Below are 25,424 nucleotides of genomic sequence, written 5' to 3'. Positions count from 1 at the left end.
CTTACACAACTGTACATGGCAGCCCTATTTCCCCCCTCACTTTTCCTGGCTACGTCTCATCCTTCACATCCCAGCCTACATTCCCTTTGCTCAGGGAAGCTGCCCTGTACCTCAGACCAGGTCAGATCCCCCCATGCGGCTTCTTTGCATTCATGACAATATTATTAAGAATTTGTATGTTTTCTCTCCTTTCTTCCCTGACAACAGGAAAAACATACCACTTGCTTCTATCTAAATTCCCAGACTTAAGTATGCAGTGCATGTTGGATATGCAATGAATGCTTATAAAATAAAGGACCAAATACAAAGTTTGCACATCCCGCCTCAATGCAGGTGTCTGGAACTAAAGCTTATGCACTTTCTCCCCTGCCACCCTCCTTCTCTTGGCAATATTACCCCACTGCTGGTTCTCAAGCAAGTGAGTGACAGAGACGATTCTCTTAACTAGTAGCCTGGCAGGCTGGTGGTGTGTTAGACATCATGTAATGGGAACCTGCCCAAGAGCCCAACTCCCTCTTTCCTGCCCAGGCAATGTACAAAGCCTCGATCTCTTTCAGCCCCTAATTTCCTTGATGTAGACTCCCCATGACCTGTCATGACATCCACAAAGAGGGCAAAGGCAGGCACATGGCAAGGAGCTCTGGACACTGTCAGCTCGCTCCTGGGTTCCTTAATTCCTTTTCGCTTAAAACTCTGGTTACTGATCAAGTCTATCATCTGTCTGTTTCCTCAAGGGCATGACCTGGGTTTACCCTGGGGAAGGGGGGTAAAATGTGCTTAGAGTGATTTAACTGTGAGTGTTGAGATGAACGACTATGCCCTCACAGAATGCTTTCAAGTGGAACAAAGAGACTCATTAAACAATCATTACATTTAAGCAAAATAAGAGAAGTATGCCCAAAATACAAATGTAGGACAGACAGATTAGTGGCTTAGGGTTATCTGGGGTGGTCAAAGAAGGCTTCACAAAAAAGGCAATGACTGAATTGGGTTTTGAAGGCTAAATAGGAGTTCTTTGGGTGGAACGAGTGATGGGAGAGGGTCAGAGAAGGATATTCTGGGCAGAGAGAATCACATATATTCCCTTCTGTGAGTTAAACATTCATTTATTAAATGTAAAAGCCTAAATTAGGGTCGTCCATTAGAACCCTTGACGGACAACTAGTACATCTACTTAATTTGCAATCTCTCCATCCTACTTCAGTTGCAACTCTGACATCCATTTATCTTTCCACTCTGCTCAACTCACCTCTGCGTTGTCCAGGCAACTATTCTACTCTTTCCTGGACCACTGCAACAGCCTCCAACCTTGCCTCTCTGGCCTCAGCCCTCTCCTTCAATCAGTCCTCTGTACAGCAGCAAGAAAGATAACCCATCCTATTGTGCCAATTCCCTGCTTGTAATGTTTTTGTGGCTAACCTAGTTCACAGGGTCCCTAATGATCAGATCACTGGTGACCTTCCTGGCCCCATGTCTGTTCACAATGACCTCCCTGGAGTCCCCAGATGTGCCATGCCCCTTCACTCCCTGCCCTTGGCCCTGCTATTACCCTTCCTCACCCCTCCCCTCCCCTCAACAACTGACAATCCATTTATTAGACTCAGATCAGAGATCCTTCACTCTGAGAAGTGTTTCCTGACTGCATCCGACTCTAGGGAACCTGGCCTTCCTTTATGCTTCACTAGCAGACCCCTATCCAAAGACCGACCCCCTGCAGGGTGAGGTCCTCCTCTCTCTCTAGGCTGTGCTTGTCTAACTCATCACGAGGTCAATGAAAATAGGTGCTCTATAGAAACATGTTAAATAAAGTAATAAATCAAAGCTTCAAGCCAAGGATATTCTCTCTAAAAAAAGAAAGATGAGCCAAATGACTTCGAAGGTCCTGAAGGTACTGATGTCTAGCCCTGGAAGATGGAGGGCTTGGGAAGACACTAGCCCATGGCAAGAGATGGATCTAGACCCAGTCCTGCACCCTGTTACCTACTAGCTGAAAAATCGACTTACATTTCCTCCTGCAGAGAAGCCTGCCCTCAATCACCCTGATAATCTTGAGACCACCCTGTTACATGTTCCAGCAGTGCTACAGCACTGTAGATGATTCTTCCTTAATGTTTATCTTGCATGAAATTACTTTTTCAATATTTTTTTCTGGCAAAATTGTCAATTCCAGGAAACGAGGGATGGGGCTAATTTGTTCATGATGACTTCACTCATCCTCCCGCTTGAGTATTAACTAAAAGCATTGTCTGAAAAGGTGCAAAAGGAATGGCTTAGACTCAGGCTCCTCAAAAAAAAATTATTATTATTTGCAAAAAAGGAGCACACTTTAATATAATTATTGATTCAATAGATACCTGGGTTAAATGCTTGGTGCCGAGTGTGGCAGACACAGCCCCAACGCTTACAGGAGGATTAAAGGAGGCGAGCAGGTGAGAGATGATTCCAAGTGGACAGAAAGCAGGGGTCAGACTCAGCATCCCTGGGCTCATGCCCCAGCCCTGCCAGGGACCGGCTATCTGACGCTGAGCAATTCGCTGAAGTTCTTAGAGCTTTAGTTTCCTCAACTGTATCATATGAATCTGTGCAGGGAGCTGAGAGGGACCATAATGAAAACATCCAGCGCAGAGCCTAACACGAGGAAGTGTTCAATATATCTAGCTGATATAATTATGCTAGAAGGTAACTGTGATTTGCGGTGTCACCATCACACCATCCCTGGGGTGGGGAACAGGAGGGCAGAGGAGACGGTCGGGAGAGAGGGATGCTCAAAGGGGGAACCACCTTTCCCACCTTGAATCCCAGGCACAATTCACAAAGTGAGCGGCTTTCTTCCTCTCCATTAAGACAACGAGAAGAAAACAGGCTCGGAGTGGTGAAATGCCTTGTCCAAGCTCTCATAGTTCATCCATGGAAGAACCCGGCCTTAGCCCGACCAGGTCTTCTTCCTCCGAATCTGGTGATCTTGCCTGTATGCCCTGCTGTGTCTGCATCTTGTATTCACTTGGTATGTGTTTACTGAGCGTCTGCTGCACTGGAACCTGAAGATGCAGTGGGGAAACGCAGGGCAGTCTGGGAAGGGATGCACTTACCTCATCTTTGCTACCTGACATCCGCCATCCTGCCTAGACTCTCTGGAGAGGGACAAGACATCTGAAAGCAGGCAATGTGGAATAAAGGCAATTTTTCACTAATGAAAAGGGTGGTGCATAAGTAAGCAATACTATAGACTTTTGCATGAAAAGCCCATTTCCACTGATTTATATCCTCTTTTAGAAATGACCTGTGCAATCATGTTGGATCCATATGCAGACTGACGCAACCTACCACATACAGAAAGCCCATCATAGCCTGTGCACCATTTAGCAACCTGCTATTTATTCCACAGGATTTTAGTAAATGAGAAAATCACTTAAATGAGAAATTTAGAACTATTTAATTTTAATGGAGTGGGAGAACACAGCAGTGTTTGCCATCTTACTTCTCAAAATAGTAGAAGGCACTAAATACAGTTTTTGTAAAAACTGTAACACATGCTTTCCTTTAAATAACTACTGTTTTCCTGGTAGCTTCTGATCCTTCCCCAGGTAGTTAACCTTGGAGCACGGCATTCACACATTTCAGACAGCTGTTCTCCGCACCCTCTGAAACCTCTCCGATTTCATTCACATACAAGTATCTGTGTAGCATGCTCCATGTGTAGGTATCACACTGGTGAAACGAGTCTTGACAAAGCACAGGGCCAGAGAGCTGAATTCTAGGTTTGCACTTGTCCATTTGGGAGCAGTCATCTGAGCTCTCCAGACTCTGCTTTCTTATGCCCATCATCAGGAAACAAAAACCAAGGAACAAGCATGGTTCTCGGGGCCAAATTATGACTTCTGTGGGCCCCAGGCACTTTCATCCACTAAAAAATAGATTTAAAATTATGTTTGTATGATTGCACTGATACGAAGATTAATATAATCCATATTGGATTACATCCATCTTTTGGTTCTGATTTTAAATGAAATTAAAACATTTCTGTTGGCCCCTGAAAGTACTGTGGGTCCTCAGTACTGAGCCTACTGTGTCTGATGGCTAAGTCAGCTGTGGTCACATCTTATATAAAATCAAGAATCTGATGAGATCTCATCGCACCTCATCTGTCCCTCCAACATTAACTGAGCACCTACGATGTGCCAGCAACTCAGATGGGCACCAAGGGCAACAGAAATGATAATATCCCACCAGGCAGGTCAGGCAGCCAGTTTCCTTAGTGCTACGTCACGAATTCCTCGTACAGAGCCTGAGACATAGTAGGTGCTTGATAATTATCTGATTAGCAACCAAACCAATGGCAGTGTCTCTACTTACGGAGATGTCACCATCCAGAGTCAACCTAATGATGTGTTAACAGTAATAATGAATGTCTGTGTCTTACCCTCATGACTCCAGATCCTCAAGAAAGGAAGATGTTGACAATAACAAGCGTATATTTAAAGCAAAGGGTAAAGAGCGAAGAACCCAATAAAAATGGAGCGGAAGGAAAAAGAGGAAGCACATGCCTGGGAGAGGGGAGATTTCTGCTTGGAAGTCAGGTCCGTGCCTCACTTTCCCTCCCACCTCCATGCTCACCAGACCCACGCCTCCCATCAGTGAGGGCAGGGCCATCATGCAACAAGGCTCAGCACAGAAGGGCTTGCAAAGCCAAGCCCTGTGTGTGCCTGTGCTGTGTGAGCATTATTCCCTTCAAGGAAGATGCTGTTCTTCAGTTCTCAGCAATCTGACTTAAAAGGGAGCTGACATTTCCTCTCAATGACACACGTTCCTCTGTCTGGGGAACCACCTTCTAAGGGAAGCAGAGGATGGAGGGATTTCACTTTGGTGGCCAAGGTACTCATCTCAGGCACAGTCATCTGCTCTGGCAGCACAGTTTCTGTGATCTCCACAGGTGAGCACAGGACTGGGGAGGCTCAGAGCACCGGCGGGAAACAGATCTGTTGGAAAGTTAAATGCCTAACCATCTGCATACAAGGGCTTTCGTTCTCTCGCATTCTGATGTTCTCAGATTCCACGATCTCAGACACTCATTCATTGAACAAAGGCTTCCTGAGCATGCACACTGAGCCAAGCACACCCAGGGGAACAAAGTAGAAATGCACCTGCCCTCGCAGAGCAGACAAACCAAAGCCCCTTCTTTGGTTAACCATTAACCTAGTGGCTGATGACGGGTGGTGGGCTGGCATCGGGCTGACTGAGTTAAAACGCCAGCTTGGTCCCTGCCCAGCTGTGTGACTTTACAGATGTGGCTTAACCTCTCTCTGTCTCAGTTTCTTCAGATGTCAATGAAAATAGGAAACTTTTTTGTGGAAATTGACAGAGTCCATGCGCATCAGTGGTTTAACAGAGTACCTCATTGCAGAGCAGGTGTTCAAAAATGTGATTTCAAACGATCAGCATCACACTTTTCACACGATCGTGGAATTCAAAACTTTTCAGTTCTCCTTTGCCTCACACACTGGATCTCATGACCCATTGAGGGTAAGGACTGAGTTTTATTTGTTTTAGCCCCTGCAGCACAGAGATGCTAGCACAGAGTAGGGGCTAAGTAAAGGACTGGCAGACAGATAAACAGACAGACACACTGATGCCCCTGCCTGAAGAAGCAGGGCTCTGAGAATGAGGAGAGTTCTAAAGTCTGCACCTCTCCACCACGTGGCCATTCCTCCCCCACTTATTTCAGTGAGAAGGAAGGGGGTATGCAGCTTCCCTGGACCGAGAAAGGGATTTTCCTAATTTTGAGTCACTGGATTCCTGATCTTCAAGAAGAGTCTGTCAGACTCTGAGCATTGATTAAATGTGATGGTTAATTTCTCATGTCAGTCGGGCCCATCTATGGCACCCAGATAGGCGGTCAAGCATTATTCTAGATGTCTCTGTGAAGGTATGTTTCAGAGGAGATTAACCTTTAAATCATTACACTCTGAGTAAAGCAGATTACCCTCCACAATATGGGTGGCCCTCGTCCAATCTGTTGAAGACGTTAAAAGAAAACAACTGACGGCATGCAAGACCCGCCCTCCCCACCCTAAAGAAAGAAGTTGGTCATTTGGTCAGCAGAAGACCTTTGGACTTAAACTGTAACTCTTCCCTGGGTCTCCAGCCAGCTGGCCTGACCTGCAGATTTTGGACTTGCTGGCCTCCACATTTGCATGAGACAATTCCTTACAATAAATCTGTCTGTCTCTCTGTTTCTCTCTCTCTCTCTTTATATATATGAATATATGCACAGGCGAGATCCTATTATCCTACTGATTCTGTTTCTCTGTAGAACCTGAATGAATACATCAAGCATACGTCGTGTCCCCAGTTGTACCAGGCAGTGTCAGGGATATCACAGTTAAAACAGCATAGCAAAGACTGAAGGAGGCCTCCAGCACGATCTCATCCAATCCTCTTTCTAGACATTGAGAAACTGGGGCCCAGAGAGGGCAAGTATCTGGCTCAGGGTCACACAGCAGGGTAGAGCCAAGAACAGGAAACATCTAAGATCCTTTGTTCCATGTCCTATCCACAAGACAACGCTGTGGTTCTTGTAGTAACGTTTGATTTCATTACGTGGATAAATTCAAAGAAAAATAAGACCAGCAGAGGATTTTATTGTGCCAAGCTCTCCGCTCCAGGCTTTTATATGCTTATTTCATTTAATCTTCTCAGCAACCCTGTGAGGCAGGCATTAGTATCCTCTTTGACAGATAAGCCATGAGTGGGAGAGGGAAAATAATTCCCCTGAGGCAAAGCTGCTGGCTTTCGGGGGGAAGGGGACGTAAGCTCTGGCTCCAACCCTGAACGTGAAGCTCTCGCTGCCTAAGATGCTGCAGGAAAGAGCAGAGCTGCAGGACCAGAGGGACCTGGGCTTATGGGAAAAGGGGCGTGACACGTCACAGCAACCCTCACCTCCCCATGATTTTCCATGCCAATGGGCTCATTTTGCTGTGAATCTCTAGTTTCTGCACATGTCTCTGCACAGAAAGGCTTATTTTGAAGGGAACACCTGTTCTCTAATCGCTCCAGCTGATGCTGCAATCTGCGCGGACTTCGATGTTATTTGCTACTGCGCTGGGCTTCTTGGGGATTTGGGAGGCACAGCCCCCAAGGGAGGCGGGGGAGTGGATTTTATTCTTTGCTTGGCAGCCCTTGCCAGGTGGGAAGGCACAGGATGGGCACGAGGCTCTGAGCCTGCATGACCGGATGGGACCCAAATGGAAAATGCACAGGGAAAGAATCAGGTCCTGAAAATACCCCACTGAGCTGCGAGCAAGTTCACCGCTGAGCACCCACAAATAAGCTATTTTATGTGACTCTTGTAAAAGTCAGGGATATCTTCTTTGACACACATCCCCAAAAATAGCCAAGAAAAGAACAGGGGAAAAAATTCTACTGTATTGTGTGCCCGCTATGGGTCTATTTCTATACTGTTTTTACACGTACTAAGGCCTAAAATCCCTTCTAAGATACAGGTATTATCCCATTTTAGAGTTGAGGAGCCTGAGTTTTTACAGGGTGAATAGAGTCGCCCACGTCACAAAGTACTGAGCAGAGCAGGTATTCGAAACCAGAATCTTCTCTCTGCCATATCACTGCGGTGACGCTCGGCCTCTTCAGATGTCACCGAAGTAGAGATAGGCTGAAATGGTCTACAGTGTTCCCTACCCCACCCCGTGCCAGGTCCAGGGTTTCTGCCAAGGGCAGCGCCGCTTGGCGCCCATATGTCCACGGAGATGTCTCACTCTCCTGCTCTCCCGCTGCTCTCTGTCTGCTGCCATGTAAGGCAAGGAACCCCTTGTGGCTCAGCCCTCTCACTGCTCAGAGTTCTATATAGACACGATCATGCACTTGGATCAATCGTTCGTCCAACACACATTTCCTGAGCACTAATTGTGTGTGCCGGACATGGTGCTGGGCCCTGAAGGTGTGGAGCTAAAGGCAATGGCCTCTGTCCCCAACCACTCAGAGCCCAGTGGAGGAAAGACAGAGATGCCTAGAGTTGACTGTGGTGAAAACATTTGGGAGAGGGAATTTCTTGCTAGGAAATCAGAGAGTGCTTCACGGAGGTGGTGGCAACGGAATGAGGCATGAGAGGCTGTGCAGACAGGAAGGAACAGAGAGTTCCTTCAGGGCAGACACCAGATCACCATCATCCCCATGTGCTCCTGTGGCCCCAGCAAAGGCCCTTGTCTTGGGATGTAAGTGTCAAAAGATGCTTTGAACTGACCTATGACCCCTGATGTTCCAAACCATGTTCCCTGGAAAATAGAGTCTGAACTGGAGATGTTCACATGGATCTACTGGGGAGGCTCTTGGAGCCAGAGGAATGAGAAGCAGGACTGGACAGACGGAGAAGCTGGGCTGTGACATGGTCACAACAAAGCCTTCAGTCAAGCTCTGGCGGGTCTGGAGCAGGGACTGACCTGAGGCAGGGGTCGGGGGTGACCTAGGGGAGGCACACATCAGGCCCCTGATGATGAAGGGTCTGCGCTTGGCCTTGGGGATACAGAGGGAGCAGGAAGTCCCTGGCTTCCATACCTCCCCATCCCATCCTGGAGCCCTGAAGCCGTCCATGCGCACAAGGTAATAAGGAAATGCCCACCCCTGCTGGCTGGGTCTCTGCCTTCCTCTCCCTTGCTACCGTCCCCAGGCCCTTTGCCAATGCTCAGGACACTGGTTCCTAAGGCTCGGGGGCTGCCCGAGGTCCTGCATCTACAGGAGCCCACCTGCACAGCAGTTCTCTTTGGCTCTAAAGTCTGTGCCCTCCTGGGCAGGGAGCTCAGTCCTGGGTTCAGGTCCCCTGTCCCTCAGGAGGGTCTTGGCAGTTTTCTTCTAAACTCCTCTCCTGAGAACATGTGACACAGCCGCCAGGACCAGATGGAGACTTGACGGTAGGCTTTTGCGGCCAGACCTCCTGGTTGGGCTCAGAGCTGGGAAAGGTGATGTCACAGGAGAGCCAGCTGCGTGTAGGACCTGACGTGCTGGAACGTCTGAGGACAGGGCTTGGCTGCACAGGGAGACGGAGCATCTCTTTTGGGGGCTGGCGGAGTGGACAAATTTTCCCACTTACGACACGGGTTGTATGATGGTTAACTGTGTGTGTCAACCTGACTAGGACACAGGGTGCCCAGATGTTTGGTTAAACATCATTCTGGGTGTGTCTGTGAGGCTGTTTCTGGATGAGATTAACCTTTGAAAGAGTAGAATGAGTAAAGCAGATTGCCCTCCCCAGTGTGGGTGGGCAACATGCAATCCATCGAAGGTCTGAGTAGAACAAAAAGGCTGAGTGAGAGAGGGTTTCTCTCTCTTCCTGTCTTTGCACTGGGACATAGGTTTTCTCCTGCCTTAAAACTCAGACTCAGGGACTTCCCTGGTGGTCCAGTGGTTCAGAATCCGCCTTCCAATGCAGGGGACGCAGGTTCGCTCTCTGATCGGGCAACTAAGATCCCACATGCCACAGGGCAACTAAGCCCACGGGCCCCAACTAGAGAGCCTGTGTGCCACGACGAGGATCCCGCATGCCGCAACTAAGACCCGATGCAGCCAAAATAAATAAATAAATGTTTAAAAACAAAACAAACAAGAAAACAAAAACACTCAGACTCAGATAGTTTACACCATTGTCTCTCCCAAGTCTCTAGGGTGCAGATGTCACACCGTGGGACTTTTCATTCTCCATGATAGCATGAGACAATTTCTTATAATATAGAAGGGAGATACATATATATGTCTCCTATCTATTTATCTATCATCTCTTATTGATTCTACTTCTCTGGTGAGCCCAGAAAATACAATCTGGTTATTTCTGAGCAGGCCCCTAATAATAACAATCGTGTATTGGCTCAAAAGAAATATAGAGTAATGCTGTAGATGCCTAAAGCCCTGCGCGTCACAGAAGTGTAACAACAGGTGTTTCTTAGGAAGAAGGACCAAAGGGAAGGACAGGGTATGCATATTTATTGAGCACCTACTGAGTACCAAGTACTGGTCTAAGCACTTTTTATCCATTACAGCAACGAATACACATATTACCCTGTGAGGTTATTAACTATTAGCAACCCCACTCTACAGGTGGGAAAACTGAGGCTCAGAGAAGTAAGCAAATGAAGGATCGAGCCAGGTTTTGAAATGAGCTCAATGCGAATGGGCTTTTGAGGTTCCACAAGGTCCGGGGGAAGCCCCTCACAGCACATCCCATGACCTCCATGGAACCATATCCTTCGAGGTACCATATGGAAGAGGTGCCATGTGAAGACGCTACTCCCCGCATCAACCCTGGAGCCTGGCACTGGGAATATGTTTGATGAATGCAGCAGCCATCCAAAGAAGGGACGGATGGATCGACGAGAGGAAGGGATACAGGGAGCAAAGAATCTCTACCTGGGACGTTTGAAAGGAGCCGAAATCTCATAGAACAGACGCAGCCTGCAAAGTGAAGTTTGCAAGGCTTGGGGCCTCTGCCCCCCGGCAGACATTACCTCTGAGGAAGTCGGCTTGCAGTATCCAGCTCCAAAGACCAGGTTTTCCAGGGAAAGGCTAGACTGTTCTGGTCCCGTGTCTGGGCCGCCTTTCCCAAGCCAGGAGCCTCTTCCTGGACGAGTAAAACTGAAAAGAAGGGAATAGAAAGAATTGCAAATTTATATAATCTTTGCTAAAAGGATGTGAAGAAAGTGATGGGGCCAATAATCCAGCCGCTTGATGCTGTTATTGGGGAGCCTATGAGATAAGCCATTTCGAAGAAGTAGCTCACCCTCGAGGGATGCTTGGGTGGGACTTTTTGATGCTGTCATGACAAGTGGGTGCAACTGGCATGTGAGCCTGGGGGCCAAGGATGACACCCATCCCACTATGTGTACAAAGACATTTCCCCCTAAATGCCCACAACCTGCCTCCTGAGACTCACTGAGGCAGAAGTTACTTAACCACCCGGGCAGGTGGGTTGGGCTTCTGGCCAGAGGCCAAGGGGAGCCTCCACCCGACCCGGTCTGAGTCCTCCCCAACCCCTTTCATTGGCATAACCCGAGTGAGATCCTTCAACCCCCGGCCCCTCCCTGAACCTCTGTTCTTCCGTGGAAGAGCGTAAAACAATATCCACCTCCATGACCCACACAGGAGTCTCATAGGATCGTGGATGTCGAAGACTCTCACGCCATCGATGCTAGTTAGAAATACTGTACCTGTTCCCAGACAAAAACACAGACCCTGCCCAGCTCTGCAAGTTACCACAAGATCAACTGGCAGAGTGTGTCTGCAATCGTCAATTTTAGGATCAGAGGAGATTAGAAAAGTCTGTATCAGTTGAATTCATCTGATTTGGGTTTATGATCATTTCTCTCTCCGTTAACCTTTTTGATTTTCACCAATTGATCTATCGGTAAAGTCTACTTAAACTCCTTTTCCCTTTCTTTCAGATCCCTTGTATTAAACACCCCAGTGGTTAATTGTCATGTCATATTGTGAACATTTTTTGATAGGCATGTCTAATTCCCCCAGGAAGAGTCAAAGTTTCCAATGGCCAAGAGGGTCTTGATAATACAAAGCCTCAGATGGCATTATCTCCATCCTAGGTGCTCAAGAAATATTTGTGGAAGGATTGAATTTACACCTTCCAGAGTAAAAGATTGATGGGGAAATACAGCTAACGTCATATTTTGGTTTAACTCATTTATTCAAATACTTATCGGGCCAATGCTATATGCCAGGCAGCGTGTGAGGTACTTGGGTGGCAAGATGCTTAAGGCATGGTCCTCAGTGTAAAGACATTTGGGTCTAGAGAGGGAGTCACATGTTAATATATACAATGCGGGTAAACTCAGGCCAGTGAGAACAGAAGGAAAGCTTACAAACCAAGCTGGGTGAAAGGGATGAACAGCTAGAGATGATACTTAAGCAGAGTATGTATCGCCCAGTGGTTAAGAGGCAGCCGGTAGAGCTGGGCTGCCAGGGTTGAAATCCCAGCATCAGCATCTGTCAGCTCCGTGGGGAAAGTTTTAAACTTCCCAGTGCGCCTCTGTTTCCTCATAAGTCAGAAGAATTGATACCAGCACCTTAACAGTGGGGTTGTTTGAGGATTCCATGAGCTTAGCCACATACGCTTTTAAGTACCATGTCAGGCAAAGAGTAATGATTCAATAAATGCTAGAAGTTATTGTCAATAATACCACAAAAATAATAAAATCTAATATAACCATTATATTTATATAGCTATTTTGAAAATACCACAAATACAATCAACTCTAATAAAATCATTTCTCCCATTTGTTTAGAACTGAGATTCGAAGCAAGTCTACAGTTTAGCTAGAAAATGGGTAAAAGGAACATTGCAGAAGAAATGCAGAATATGTGTATGAGCACAAATGCTCATGGCACATTCACGGGACCGACTGCAAATTAGTCACTAGAATAACTCGCTATTTGTCTTCGGTGTGGCCTTGTGTAGCTGAAGCTCTCAAGTGAAATCAAACTGTACCCATTTGAGAGTTAAACACTGAGGGTTAAACAGACCTCAGTCTGTTTCAGGGAAGGTGAAGGATTTTTTGAGGTTAAATTTTCATTTCACACCTGCTTCTTCCTGGCTGGATTTAACAGTTGCTGCTGAAACTGCTTTTCTGGAAAAACTGGAGCTTGCCCTACTCGACAGGTATTTCCCATAACCTTAAAGTGTTCCCAGCCACTGTGAGCGAACTCACAGAAATCCTTCCTGCAAAATCCAGAGAACAGAAGGCAGTTCTATTTTTACCCCCATCCCTGGAGAAGCCTCAACTCTCATGGTGAATTTCTATCTGCACTGCTCTCCGGCAAGGTGGTTGCAGACAAACCTGTAAAGCACTGTGTCTGCCAGGAGGTTCACCTTTCTATGCAGAGTGTCTGAAATAGCCCCGTTAGCGAGCAGAGCCTGGGATGCAGCTCAGCAAGCAGATGGGCGCAGTGAACGGCAGAAGCACATCCTGGTCACCTCGCCCGGCCAAGATCTCATTTCCTACCCTTTGACCCCAGCAGGGGATCGGGACAGGGACCCCTACCCAACAGTGAGTGGGGACTGGAGTCCCCCCCCACGTGCATTTCAACCCCCAGCACTGAAAAGGGACCTTGGGAAAGTTCCCTTCCAGAAACCCCATGCTGCAAGATTCCATCCCCGGATATCCCTTTGCCCACGTGGGCAACCCGTGCCCCCATGCGTGTGGGAGGTTTGAAGTGAGTTGATGTCCACATCTGGTGGTTCCAGGTGCTTGGAGGAAGACACCCGGGCACAGTATGATGTGCTCATTGTTGTCGGCTCTGTCCCTCTGCTTAAGTCATTCATAGAACCTCAGTGCTTCGTGGGACCACGGAGATGCTCTGGGACAGTTCACTGAAGGGCGAGCACGGGGCCACTCAGGTGGTCCTATCGTTGAACAAACAGTTACTGGAGGAAGGGGCAGAAAATCGTGCGCCTGACACTGTCCTCGTGTGACAGTCACTAAAACCTTAAATGGACGGGACCCATGAGCGTCCCTGGTTTAGGGATGAAGCCTGTGTGTCTCAGGGATGTTAGGTGACTTTTCAAATAAGACAGGGTTAGAAAAAAGCCAGTTCAGGTGAAGGCAGCAGGTGTCACCCATTCAGCCCCAAGCTTCCCTGCCGGTGTCCTCCTGACTCCAGAGGCACCCGCTCCAACATCCCTGCCCATCTCTCCCCTGCCCTGCAGTGAGGCTCAGAGCCTAAACCTGCAGCCTGGGGGAAGCCTCTGGCCTGAGCTGATCTCTCCTGGGCAACTCTCAGCATCTCAGCCACACGGGACACTCAAGCGTAACACGAAACCCACAGCGCGCCCCTCCGCCTCCCCGTAACAGCAGGGCTTGTAACCTCGTACCTGATCAGGGGCTGTTGCAGGGCCACCAGGGCAGCGTGGATGGTCACCGAGATCACCGACAGGTGGAAATAGTCGAACATGACGGGGACCTGGTGATGCAGGCCTCTCTGGGGGTGGAAGTGCAGGCCCAGCGCACGGCTGCTGATCACGGGGACCCCGGCCAAGTCCCGCAGCCTGGAAGGCAAGCGAGTGACTCACATGAGTGGTGGCAGGTTGTCCCTGCTGCCAGCCAGGTGGGTCCACGAGGCAACCTCGCCCATGCACAAGCACTGCGCCTGCATCGGCTTATCCAACTCCTGCAGATACTCTGCTAGGTAGAAACTGTTCTCCCCGTGATGGGCAAATGAAGCAACCGAGGCTCAGAGAGGGAAGAGAACTCATGGGACACCACACAGCTGCTATGCAGCAGAGCTGGGGCTCACACTCCGCTAATACCGACACGGAGCTCATCTGCCAGTGACGGAAAGATGCCCAGACGCTTTCCCAGGCTCAACGGGGAAGCCCTCCCAGACCCCCATTCCCTGCTTGCTCTTGTATTTCCCCCACAGATGCCCAGCACAGCACTTCCTTTGTACCTCTGTGTTTTCTACTAGACTCTTACCTCTTAAGGGCAAGAACTGTCACTACTTCATTTCTGTATCCCTAACACCAAGCTTAGAATCTGGCATATTGTAGAAGTCGGTCAAATATTTCCTTATTAAAAGGGATATGTGACTGAATGAATAAATGAATGACCCCCAAAGAATAATAAAGAGTCTGATCAGTTTCATCAAGGACTCCGTTACCTTCTCTCTAGCGTTTTGTAACTGGTATGTGTCTGATTCCCAAGAGATAAACCAGCTGGTAAGCAAAGCCTAACAGAGTCTTTGGTTGTAAAAATGGGGCAGATCTTTCTCTAAATAAAAGCCATCCAGGGCTCATCTCCTCCTCTGCACACCAATCACTCAGGCTCTCTGGGCGTCTCTGAACCAGAGCCCTTGGGAAACCTGGATGGAGCATCTTCTGTGAGCAGAGCAGAGAGCTCAGAGGATGTCCAGATGAGAAGCTTCTTCTTCCTCCACAGATGAGGAAAAGAGACACAGAGAGAAGACAGTGAGGGGAGCAAACTCCCAAGACCCCACCCAATGGGCTTTGCTTTCTGGAAATCCTTGTCGCTTAGAGCTTGTGTGCAAATGAATGCCAGGTAACAGAGCCAACTAAATCAGCAGAGCCCAGTGTGACTCCAAAATAGCCCACAAATGATGACCTCCTCTCTTACCAGGAAGAAGCCTGATGGGGAGGGGGCACAGAGTGTCCTCTCCTGAGTCTCAGGAAGTCATTAACATTCATATTCACTATCATTCTGACAACTGTTTATTGCGGCCTTACTGTGAACTGAACATGGTGTTTTTTCCCTTAATGTGCTTGACAATCATATGAGGTATTAACTGATGTTATTCAGTTTATCGATGAGGAGGTAAAGCCAACGTGAGTTAACTGATTTGTTCAAAGTCACAAGGCCAAACCGAAAAGCTGAGCCCAGGTCTGTCTGACTCCACAGTCTGTTCTACACTACTGCACATAATTACTTTGAATCCATTCAGACACAGGCTGCTGCAAATCACAGGACTATCCTTAGGGCTAGAACGACAGGGGGTGAAATACATGTCAGGGTAGCAAAGATGTCAAAAATGTTAACAAGAATTTAAGCCACTTTAATAGGAGTAAAGAATTCAGAATGAGGGAGGTGATAGCTCTTTTGTGCCCTGAAAAGAATAGAGCTAATTAATGGAGATAAAATACCAAATGTAAAATAGCTAGCTAGTGGGAAGCAGCCACATAGCACAGGGAGATCAGCTCGGTGCTTTGTGACCACCTAGAGGGGTGGGATAGGGAGGGAGACGCAAGAGGGAGGGTATATGGGAATATATGTATACGTACAGCTGATTCACTTTGTTATACAGCAGAAACTAACACACCATTGTAAAGCAATTATACTCCAATAAAGATGTTTTAAAAAAAGAAAAACTCAGTTCTGGGGGAGGAGGAGTTCTCAATTTAGAAAAAAAAACATAGAGGTAAACAGGATAGCACTGAGAGGAAAATGCCTGGGTTCTTATAAAGGAACTAGAACCAGCAAAAAAATCAAACAAACAAAAAATGCAAAGCACAGAGAAAGAGCCCTGGTGTTCAACTGAAGGGGAAGAGATGACTTAATGACTTGTGTATCTGAACTGCGATCCAGACTGAGAATTTTGATGTGTGATTCCAAGGACTGAACTTGAGGGCAACTGAAGGAAGGCACAGAAGGATGACGTGTCCGTTGAAGTAAAGAGGAATTTCCTGACAAGCAGAACTGTCCAGGGACAGAATGGGATATAATGGGGAGACGTGAGCGCCTGTCTCTGTGCAAGCACATGGGCATGGGTCTTTGCAGAGTAGCAGGTTCACATGTGAGGTCAGACTAGAGCACTGTTTCTCACCCTCGGTGACATTGATCTTGGGGACTGAGTGGTGCTTTGTTGGGGAGCCGGGGTGCAGTCCTGTGCATTGTGGGATGTCTGGCAGCATCCCTGGGCTCTACTCACTAGAAGCCAGTAGCACCCACCCACCCCCACCTTTGTAACAATTAAAAGTGTCCCCAGATATGGCCCAATTTCCCTGGGGGACAGAACTGTCCCACCCACATCGAGAGCCACTGGACGAGATAGAGCCCTTCTGCCCCTGATGTTAGATGCCATGCTTCTCTATTTTGATCCTGCTCAAGCCTAAATGGTTACAAAGAAGCTGACTGCCTGGGTCATGTTTCAAAGCCTGAAGTCTGTCCCCAGGATGTGCTACAGATGTCTTGTCATCCTTAAACCCAATTTATGAAAATGAAAAAATACGGCATTTTCAATTCTTCCCCAGCCTCTGGCTTCCTGTTCCTGTTAGCTAATCGCATACTCCATGAAAACTCTCTGCTCTGATTGTTGTTAAGTGCTTTGTACGATAGGGAGGAAGTGACACGTGGAAACTGGCCCCACCTGCATCTAGGAAGCCACGAAGAGGAAGAAGACACTGATCCGTGCCCTTGGCCTGGCTTAGGTGTTACCTCTCTTAATCTTCATAACAGACCTATGAAGTACAGAACCTATAATGATGCCCATTTTATAAATGAGGCCACTGAGATTTAGAGAAGTGCAGGGATGCACTCACTGTCTCATAGTCAATGAGCACAGAGCCTGTTGCTGAACTCCATACACTTTGTTTGGGCCAATCTCCTGTACACAGCCTCTCCATTAACTACTGTTTTGATGGTAAGAAGGCCACATTTATTGTGTCCACCATAACTTATCACTGAGGCTGCCTGGAGAGCTGGGTAGGGAATGACTTCCAGGCTGGGTTTGGGATCAATGGCAGGGTTCTGTGATCAAATGGAAATGTCTACCATGGAGCTATGGATGAATACCTCTGAATGAAGGGGCATAGGAAGATAGGGCAGGAGGTGTTAATAAAATTAATAAAATGAGTGAATGATAGAAATCCTAAATAGTTGAGAGGGAATATGAGAGCAATAGAGACGGGGACTTCATTTCTGAGTTTATAGCTTAGCAAGAAGGTCAGCCTCTTATGGGGCTTCCGAGTTCAATATGGTGCTAGAACAATAAGTCCTGGAGATGGTGTGAGGAAGAATAAGATTTCTCAAGCATCCACCATCCCACCAAGAGGTAAGCAGAAGTGATGAGAGAAGCAGGTGTCCAGAGGGGCTTGGGGTCCAGATAAAGACCACCAGAGTGAGGGATCTGTGATGTTGAGCCCAGACACAGTGGCAGGACCTTGGACAGATCCTCCTGCCAGCCCAGAGATGAGGCGTGACCATCTACAATGCATACACATCAGCAGATGTCTATTCTCAAAGCACAGACACAATCAGGTTTCTGACAGTTTAGTAGTGGTCCATCTGTGGTTCAGATCCCCTCTGATTCAATGCCCCGTGTTATGAAAACTCCCATAACAATCAGACACATCTCGGGGATGGGACAGTCCTTGGGGAGGGAGCCAAAGTGCTAACAGTGACTGAAATTTGAAGGGGTCGGGGAACCATTCCGCCAGCACTAGCCCGTTGGCCACCTGGTCTCCCATTCTCCACTGGAGAAGGTGAAGCATTTGCTGAAGAGTTTGTAGAGATCAGAAGTGAGGATTAATTTCCCAAAAGTGGTCAGACTGTGCTGAGATTCTGCTAATAGAACAGATGGAAAAGAAGGGCCTCCATTTTCACCTTAAGCTTAATGAGGGGAGTCTTCACTTGAGCCTGCTCTGTGTCCCCTGGGGGAACACAGGCCCTGGTGCCTGACTTATCCTGCAAAGGCCCTCAGGAGAGAAGCTGAGGGTGGCTGGATTGGCCAAAGAAGAGTCAGCAGCACTGGGGCGGGGGTCCCCACCAGTGTGAGATGAGGATGAAAGTGCTTGTGTCCATTATCCAAGAGCCAGATGTGCATTCCTTGGAGAAGAATCTGCCAAAAGAGCTTCCTGCAAGGAGTGAATGACGCAACCACAGGAGGCATCATTATATCAAAGAACAGCAAAGGCTGGGGGAGAGGGAGACCGCCTAACGGGTATAGCTCCAAGGAAGGCACAAGGACACCCCAAGAGCAGAGAAAGCGGTGATTCAGCATCTACCATGTTAAGAGCCCTGCTTGCAACTGAACCCATCACGTATGACTCCCTGCCCCACCTGCAATCTCCTCCCTCCTCCTTGTGCCTGACCCTGCAAGACCCACACGCCCCAGGGGGAAGACAGGAAGCTGTACCAAGCTGCTCACCATACCCAGTTGCTGCAGCGGGAGTTTCCTACCCCGAGAACGCCCGGAACAGGGGTGCAGTGGAGCCAAGGGGCAGTGTCAATGCAAAGAAGTTATAAATTGGATGAGAGTCTGGAGTTTTGGTAATACATTCGACTGGACTTTTTCATACCTGAAAAAAGGACTATCTATTTATGACATGAAAGAACAGCCTGCGACACGACTGTTCACCCCAGGGTAGGAGGAAGAGGCCACCGAACCAGCTTAAAGGGGGAAGTTGTGAGAAGGAGGAGGGTTGCTTCCTGTTTATTGAATCTGATAAGCAGGAAGCTGATGGATTTTCAATGTACGTCAATGGATTTTCAATATTCAGAAAGTTGAAACATCATAGCAGACATTCAGTGTAAAGATGAGGATCCCGGCCGGATCTCCTCTGATTCAGAAGGGGGCCTTGAGATCTGCAGCCTCATATGGTCATTAATCTAAAGAGCTAATTAATACTGCATTGCAAGTGTACAGAGGTGAGTTTGGATATAAGAAGGTGCCAGTTCATGAAGGAGGAAGTCAGGAGTTCTCTGTGCCTGCAGCCTCTGAGCTGCCTGCCTAAAATGCATGCAGCTCTAAATGACCACGTAGATATTCCTTGCCCTCGTTTCTGTAGCTGATCAAGAACCGGGTTTCTAAGGGATGTTCTGAGGTTCATGGCCATCAGGATACCTCAGGGCTGGAAAAGTGTTGGACAAAGGAAACTGTATTATCATGATTCAAGGATTCCAAGGACACTCACTGTTGTTCACTGTCTGTAAAGTGCAAATCCACCTTGAGTTGGAAATCGACTTCACTTAGTGCCTCTTCCACCTAGAAGAGAAACAAAGTTTAAGGACTGCAGGAGTCATACCTGGTCCAAATGAAACATGTAGCCGGCCGGTTTCCCAAAGTTTAGAAGAAGAAGCTCACAGCAAAATTAATGTCATTTATATGTAAAGCAGAATTTCCATGCATGTTCTGTGGAATTCTAGTTGAATGCGGTGCCTGTACTACATGGAAAGTAGAAGGAAGGGATTTATGTCAAATTTGGGGAAAAGCCAATTTGCAGGAAAAAAATGTTAAGTGAGTTTTCTAGATTGCAGGACTTTTGAGCACCTTATTTCCAAAACAGATTTGATCTGGAATCCTCTGAAGCAGCAGTGAAGTGTTCTGTGGCACCTGCTTTGGAAAGGTTGGAGCAGTGAATCTGCAGAGAGGAAACCCCACTTGGCTAGAGACGGGAAAACATTGGAGGTGGTGTTACTGCTGGCACCTTCGAGGGGCTGGCGCAATCCTTCAGGTTCATAGAAGAGGAAGCTGACGCTCAGAAAAGTCAAGTCACTTCCCAAGGCAGCTCAGCTTTACACGAAAGCGTATCCTTCACTTTTGTCTTGAGATCCATTACATCTAACCATTTATGCTTTCAGACACTTTAGCATTTCATGTCCTACCCATGACTGTTTCCATTCTTAGCTTTTAAAAAAAAATCAGTTTTCATTAATTAGCATGGGAATCTATTTGTTCTACCTGCCAGCTTCTCAGGTACATCTAAAAGATGGTAACCCACGCCTCTTCTTTTCCCAAACTTAACACCTTATCCCCACCTCCAGGAGAGTCACTTGCTAAGTACCGGATCTCGCTGATGTCCCTACTCAGGAAACCCAGATAAGTACTGCACGCCTGTGACAGGGCGTCGTCTCCTCCCCAAGCCGGATGGACCCCTTCTCCTCTGTGACCCACAAAACCCTGTTGTTTTCCTATCTCAGCATTCAACACTTCCTATAAAATTGTCTCAGCTTTACAACTTTTGCGTTATAAGCCCATGAGACGAATATTAGCTGCAGACACCTTTTGTTTAGTCCTGATAGTAGTTTTTACAATGTTTTGAACAAGTAGAAAACATTTAAAAATCAGGCAATTTCACGTTTCCATTGCAGGTTTCCAGCTTCTGAAAAAACAGTCCATGGATGTGGCCGTGCTGGGCTGGCGTTCAGAAGTTCCATTTGGATCGGGCTCAGGGGACACTGACAAAATCCATCCGACTGCGGCGAAATCCCTCCGGGCCATTTTCTTACCCAGCATCCTCTGTAATCTGGTATCATTAAGGGAAGGACTAGTCTTAATCCATTCTGGATCCCCAGCTCCAGGGACAGGGTCCGGCCCACGGAAAGTATTCGTGTATCTTAAAGGCTAAATAAAGCTCTTCTCCATCCCCACCTCTTGGTTCTTGTTTCTTTGCAAGAATATCCTCATTCTGTAGGGATGGAAATCTCTTACCCAAAGGCCTCTTTGGAAGCATGTTCCTGAAGCATAACTCAGGCAGAGACATATGGATGGAATTTATCTTTAGCTCCCCAGGGTTTTAAAATTTGTTAAAAAAAAATTTTTTTAAGCATTTAAAAGTTAACATTTTGCTCAATCCAAGCGCTATGAATAACTTCCTCTCCTAGCTTTGTTTTGCATAATCACTCACCCCGCTTCATACACACAACCCAAGCACCACAGCCTCTTGTCACCAGTTCCTGGGAAATGAGACTGGCAGAGCAAGTCCTCCTAACCACCTCCAAGCATGCATTTGCCTACTTGACAAAAATTCGCTGTAAGCTCCAGTTTTAAACTTGCTGCAATTTCTTTGGAACAAGGAGAGAAATCCAGGCCCAAGATCAGCTGTGGCTAGATGGAGCCTGGCTATGACTTCACTGATGTCTCAATAAATCTTTAATTGCAAGATGCCCCAGAATGCAGTCACTGGTTTCTCTAACCACTCATTTTTCTTCATTGGCTGTTGGCTACCTGCCCCTTCCTCCAAACACACACATTCACACGTGCACGCACACACACGCACACACTCATGCACGCATGCCCTTCCATTGCCCTACCTTATTTTCATTAAAAGGATTGTTTCCTTTCAAGGGTGATTTTTTTTAATTGGAGTATAGTTGATTTACAGTGTTAATTTCTGCTGTACAGCAAAGTGATTCTGTTATGCATATATATGCATTCCTTTTTCATATTCTTTTCCATCGTGGTTTATCACAAGTTATTGAATAAAGTTCCCTGTGCTCTACAGTACGACCTTGTTGTTTATCCATCCTATATACATCAGCTAACCTCAACCTCCCAGGTAGATGACTTTTTTAGCGTCGGGCATCAGTTTCATATAGTAGTGGAAATAAGAACAGCAGCTAGGATTTACAGAAGAGCTACTGTGTAGCAGATACTACATAGGACAGCTACCACTGTCATATACTATCTTATTTAATGTGGATAAAACTGTGAATTAAGACATATTGGCCTCACTTATAAATGAAGAAATTGAGACTTGCTGTAGGAAAGTCACTTCCAAGGCTTAACTAGTTAGTGGCTCCAAAGCCCAGATTCAGTCAAGGGTTCCTCACTTCTTCAGCCTTTTCCCAGGGTCTCATCTGTGTTGTGGGTTGTACAGTCTCACGCTAGCTGATTTCAACTCTGCTCATAACAGTAGTAACTCTTGTATCTTCTCCTCCTTTATGAACTTCTCTCCTGAGCTGCATCATAGCTGGGGAGGTAAGAAAGCAGCTTTGGAAGTCAAGCTACATGGGTACAAAGCTTGGCTCTCCATTTATTAAGTATCTGTGTGACCCTGGGCCAATCAACCTCTCTAGGTATGTTTGTTTTTTCATCTGTAAAATGGGGGTGAAATGATTACACTTACCCCTTAGATCACTGCTATTGTGCGATTATGTAAGAAAATGCACATAAATGGCTTAACACAGTGTGTGAACAAAGGCCATTCTCAACAAATATTAGTTACAATAGTTATTTCCAACTTACTATGGGCCTGACCACCTAAAGGACCCCTTCATCCACTAACTCCATCCCCAGGCCTGCATACAGGTCACAAACACAGGCTTTGCGGTCAGACTGCCTGGGCTAGGTGTGGGCTGGGCTTAAGAATCTGCATTTTAAAAAAGTACTGCCAGGGGACTAGGACACAGTGCATCTAGGAATCATACTTTGAGAAATGCTTTTCTTTTTGGAGCCCATAAAAATGCAACCATCCCACTCCTTGGCATATATCCGGAGAAAACTCTTATTCGAAAAGATACATGCACCCCAGTGTTCACAGCAGCACTATTCACAATAGCCAAGACATGGAAGCAATCTACATGTCCATCGACAGGTGAATGGATAAAGATGTGGTATATATATATATATACACAATGGAATGTTACTCAGCCATAAAAAAGAATGAAATATTGCCATTCGCAGCAACATGAATGCACCTAGGGATTATCATACTAAGTGAAGTAAGTCAGAGAAAGACAAATACCCTAAAATATCACTTACATGTGGAATCTAAAATATGACTCAAGTGAATTTATTTACAAAACAGAAACAGAGTCACAGACATAGAAAACAAACTTATGGTTACCAAAAGGGAAAGGGGGTGGAGGAGGGATAAACTGAGAGTTTGGGATTAGCAGATGCAAACTACTATATATAAAATAGATAAACAACAAGGTCCTACTGTATAGTCCAGGGAACTATATTCAGTCTCCTGTAATAAATCATAATGGTAAGGAGTATGAAAAAGAATATATATATAACTGAATCACTTTGCTGTACACCAGAAATTAACACAACATTGTAAATCAATTATACTTCAATTTAAAAATGCAACCTTGCCCACAAAGATTATTTTATGTAACCTGTCCCTCTTCCTCTTCAGGACATTAAGCATCTCGTTGCTAATAATTGTATCTTCTCTGCCTTGTCTGCTAGGAAGCTCTGAATGTGTGGGCCAACATCTGCAAAGGTCCAGAACTATGCTTGTGCATTTTGGTCTGTTACATTTAACTCAGGCTTTAGTTCCCTTTTGTGTTTTTCCTCTACTTTGGCTCACTCTATTGCTATTTTTTCCCTTTTACTACTCTGTGTATTTTGTCAGCCTTCCCAAATCTTCTGGGGGGGTGTTACACAAAGTGTATATAAATAATATACCTATCCTACTCCACACTCCCTGATCCTTTGCAACTTTTATGAAAACATTAGTGCCTTAAGCTGAGATTAGTTCTGTCCATGGTCATCTCTTACATTTACTTGTGCACTAACTGTGTGGACTGAATCTTCTCCGTGTCTGCACTTCCCATAGCACAGGAGACGGTACGCTTGATGTGTTGGCATTGTATATGCCTGCCACTCACATTGATGGCTACGTACATGCAAGACCGTGAACTCTGGCCAACTGGCTATACGGTGTTTTGGCTGCCATAAACAGATATTCACTAGAGCTAATGCATGTATTCCAGAGATACAGCTTTTATGAACTTATCCAATTAACTTTAATTGTCACTGATTTGGATGTAATGATTAATGATAATGTTGTTTGCTGCCAAATGGATTACCCCCAACACAATAATAAATTATTAGCTTGTAGAGATAAGTGATTTTATATGCAGAAGAAAACAATATGTACCATAAGAACAAAGTCTTGTCCAAAATATGTATAAGACTACAACCCATGCTGGCAAACACACTCCCTGTTCAACCTCTGAACTATGGCTTGCTGCAAACTCGTGTGAGGCTAAACTTGAGTGTTGGGAAACATTAACCTTGAAAAGCTTTAAACTGTTAGGGGCAGGAGGAAGAGTCTGATGGAATTAAGATGGAATAATGACCAAGAGACCTGAGTCATGTCCAAACCCAGCCTCCAGTCACAACCGTTCTGCCCAGGAAGGTCTTTGAGATCAACGCGCCAAAGGACAACGGCCCATGAGAAATCAAGTGACTTTCTCTTAGTAGAATTCGGGGAAGCTGAGCTTGTGCATGAAGCCCAACTGGGAGTCCCTTAACCCTCAAAACCAGCTCCAGTATCTTCTCCTAATCTACCTGTGTCCACCAGAGTCCAGTAAAGAAGTAGATGATGCACTCAGTTCAATAAAAAGAGTTGATTTACAAAGGTGTGGGGAGAACTTAGGGAAAGCAACCAATGATGATGGCTGGGTACCTCGGGGTTAGTCACTGCCGGACTCTTCACCACCTCCTCGTTCCCACCTCAGGGCCTTTGTCCTAGCTGTGCCCTCCTCCCGGGATGCCTGGCCCCTCCTCAGCATGTGGTCTCAGCTCAGTGTTGGCTGCTCAGGGAGCTCTCCTGTCTGTCACTTCCCTTCCAGGAAGTAATCGCCATCTCGCCATCTCGTGTGAAGATTGTGTTGAAGCTGAGCTCTTGGAAATCTGAGTATCCATCAGGAGGCAGCATCAAGTCTCGCAGAGGGCCTGTCATGAGTTCTCTTCCACTTTGGGCCCAGCTGTAGTTTCACAGGACCTCCAACAGGGGTGAAAATTCCTACTCTTATTACCTTTGTGAGTATATCTCATGGATGAGAGAGCTGAGCGAGAAGCAGTGGGAAGGCTCAGCGATAGAATATACAGGATGTATTTATTTGATTGCATGGTGATGTATTGATCTCACGTTAAAACATAAGCTCTCAGACACCAGGGATATTTTCTTGTTCATGATTTTTATCTCTAGCCCATAGTAGGTGTTCAACAGATCTTTGATGAATGGATGGATCCATAAATGAAGAATCAGTGACAGCTTTTCACATGTAGCCACACAGGGGCACGCATCACTACCTCAAGCATAAAAGATGTGGACAAAAAGCCATGGGAGGGACTTCCCTGGTCGTCCAGTGGTTAAGACTCCGTGCTCCCAATGCAGGGGGCCTGGGTTCGATCCCTGGTCAGGGAACTAGATCTCGCATGCTGCAACT

At 46.6% G+C, this 25,424-nt stretch overlaps 1 protein-coding gene across 1 annotated transcript in view; it reads right to left on the bottom strand.

Moving 5' to 3' along the window:
* FAM135B (family with sequence similarity 135 member B) overlaps window positions 1-25,424 on the bottom strand; it is a 172,915-nt gene that overhangs the window by 70,419 nt on the left and 77,072 nt on the right. The window contains exons 4-6 of the mRNA XM_059901473.1: window positions 19,430-19,500; window positions 13,880-14,053; window positions 10,506-10,632 (exon numbers count right to left, since the gene is read on the bottom strand). Of these exons, the coding sequence (XP_059757456.1) occupies window positions 10,506-10,632; window positions 13,880-14,053; window positions 19,430-19,500 (372 nt within the window). The remainder of the gene's footprint in view (window positions 1-10,505; window positions 10,633-13,879; window positions 14,054-19,429; window positions 19,501-25,424) is intronic.

Source organism: Balaenoptera ricei, chromosome 17, assembly GCF_028023285.1.
Source record: "Balaenoptera ricei isolate mBalRic1 chromosome 17, mBalRic1.hap2, whole genome shotgun sequence".
NCBI lineage: Eukaryota > Metazoa > Chordata > Mammalia > Artiodactyla > Balaenopteridae > Balaenoptera > Balaenoptera ricei.
This window is presented reverse-complemented; position numbering and strand designations above follow the sequence as displayed.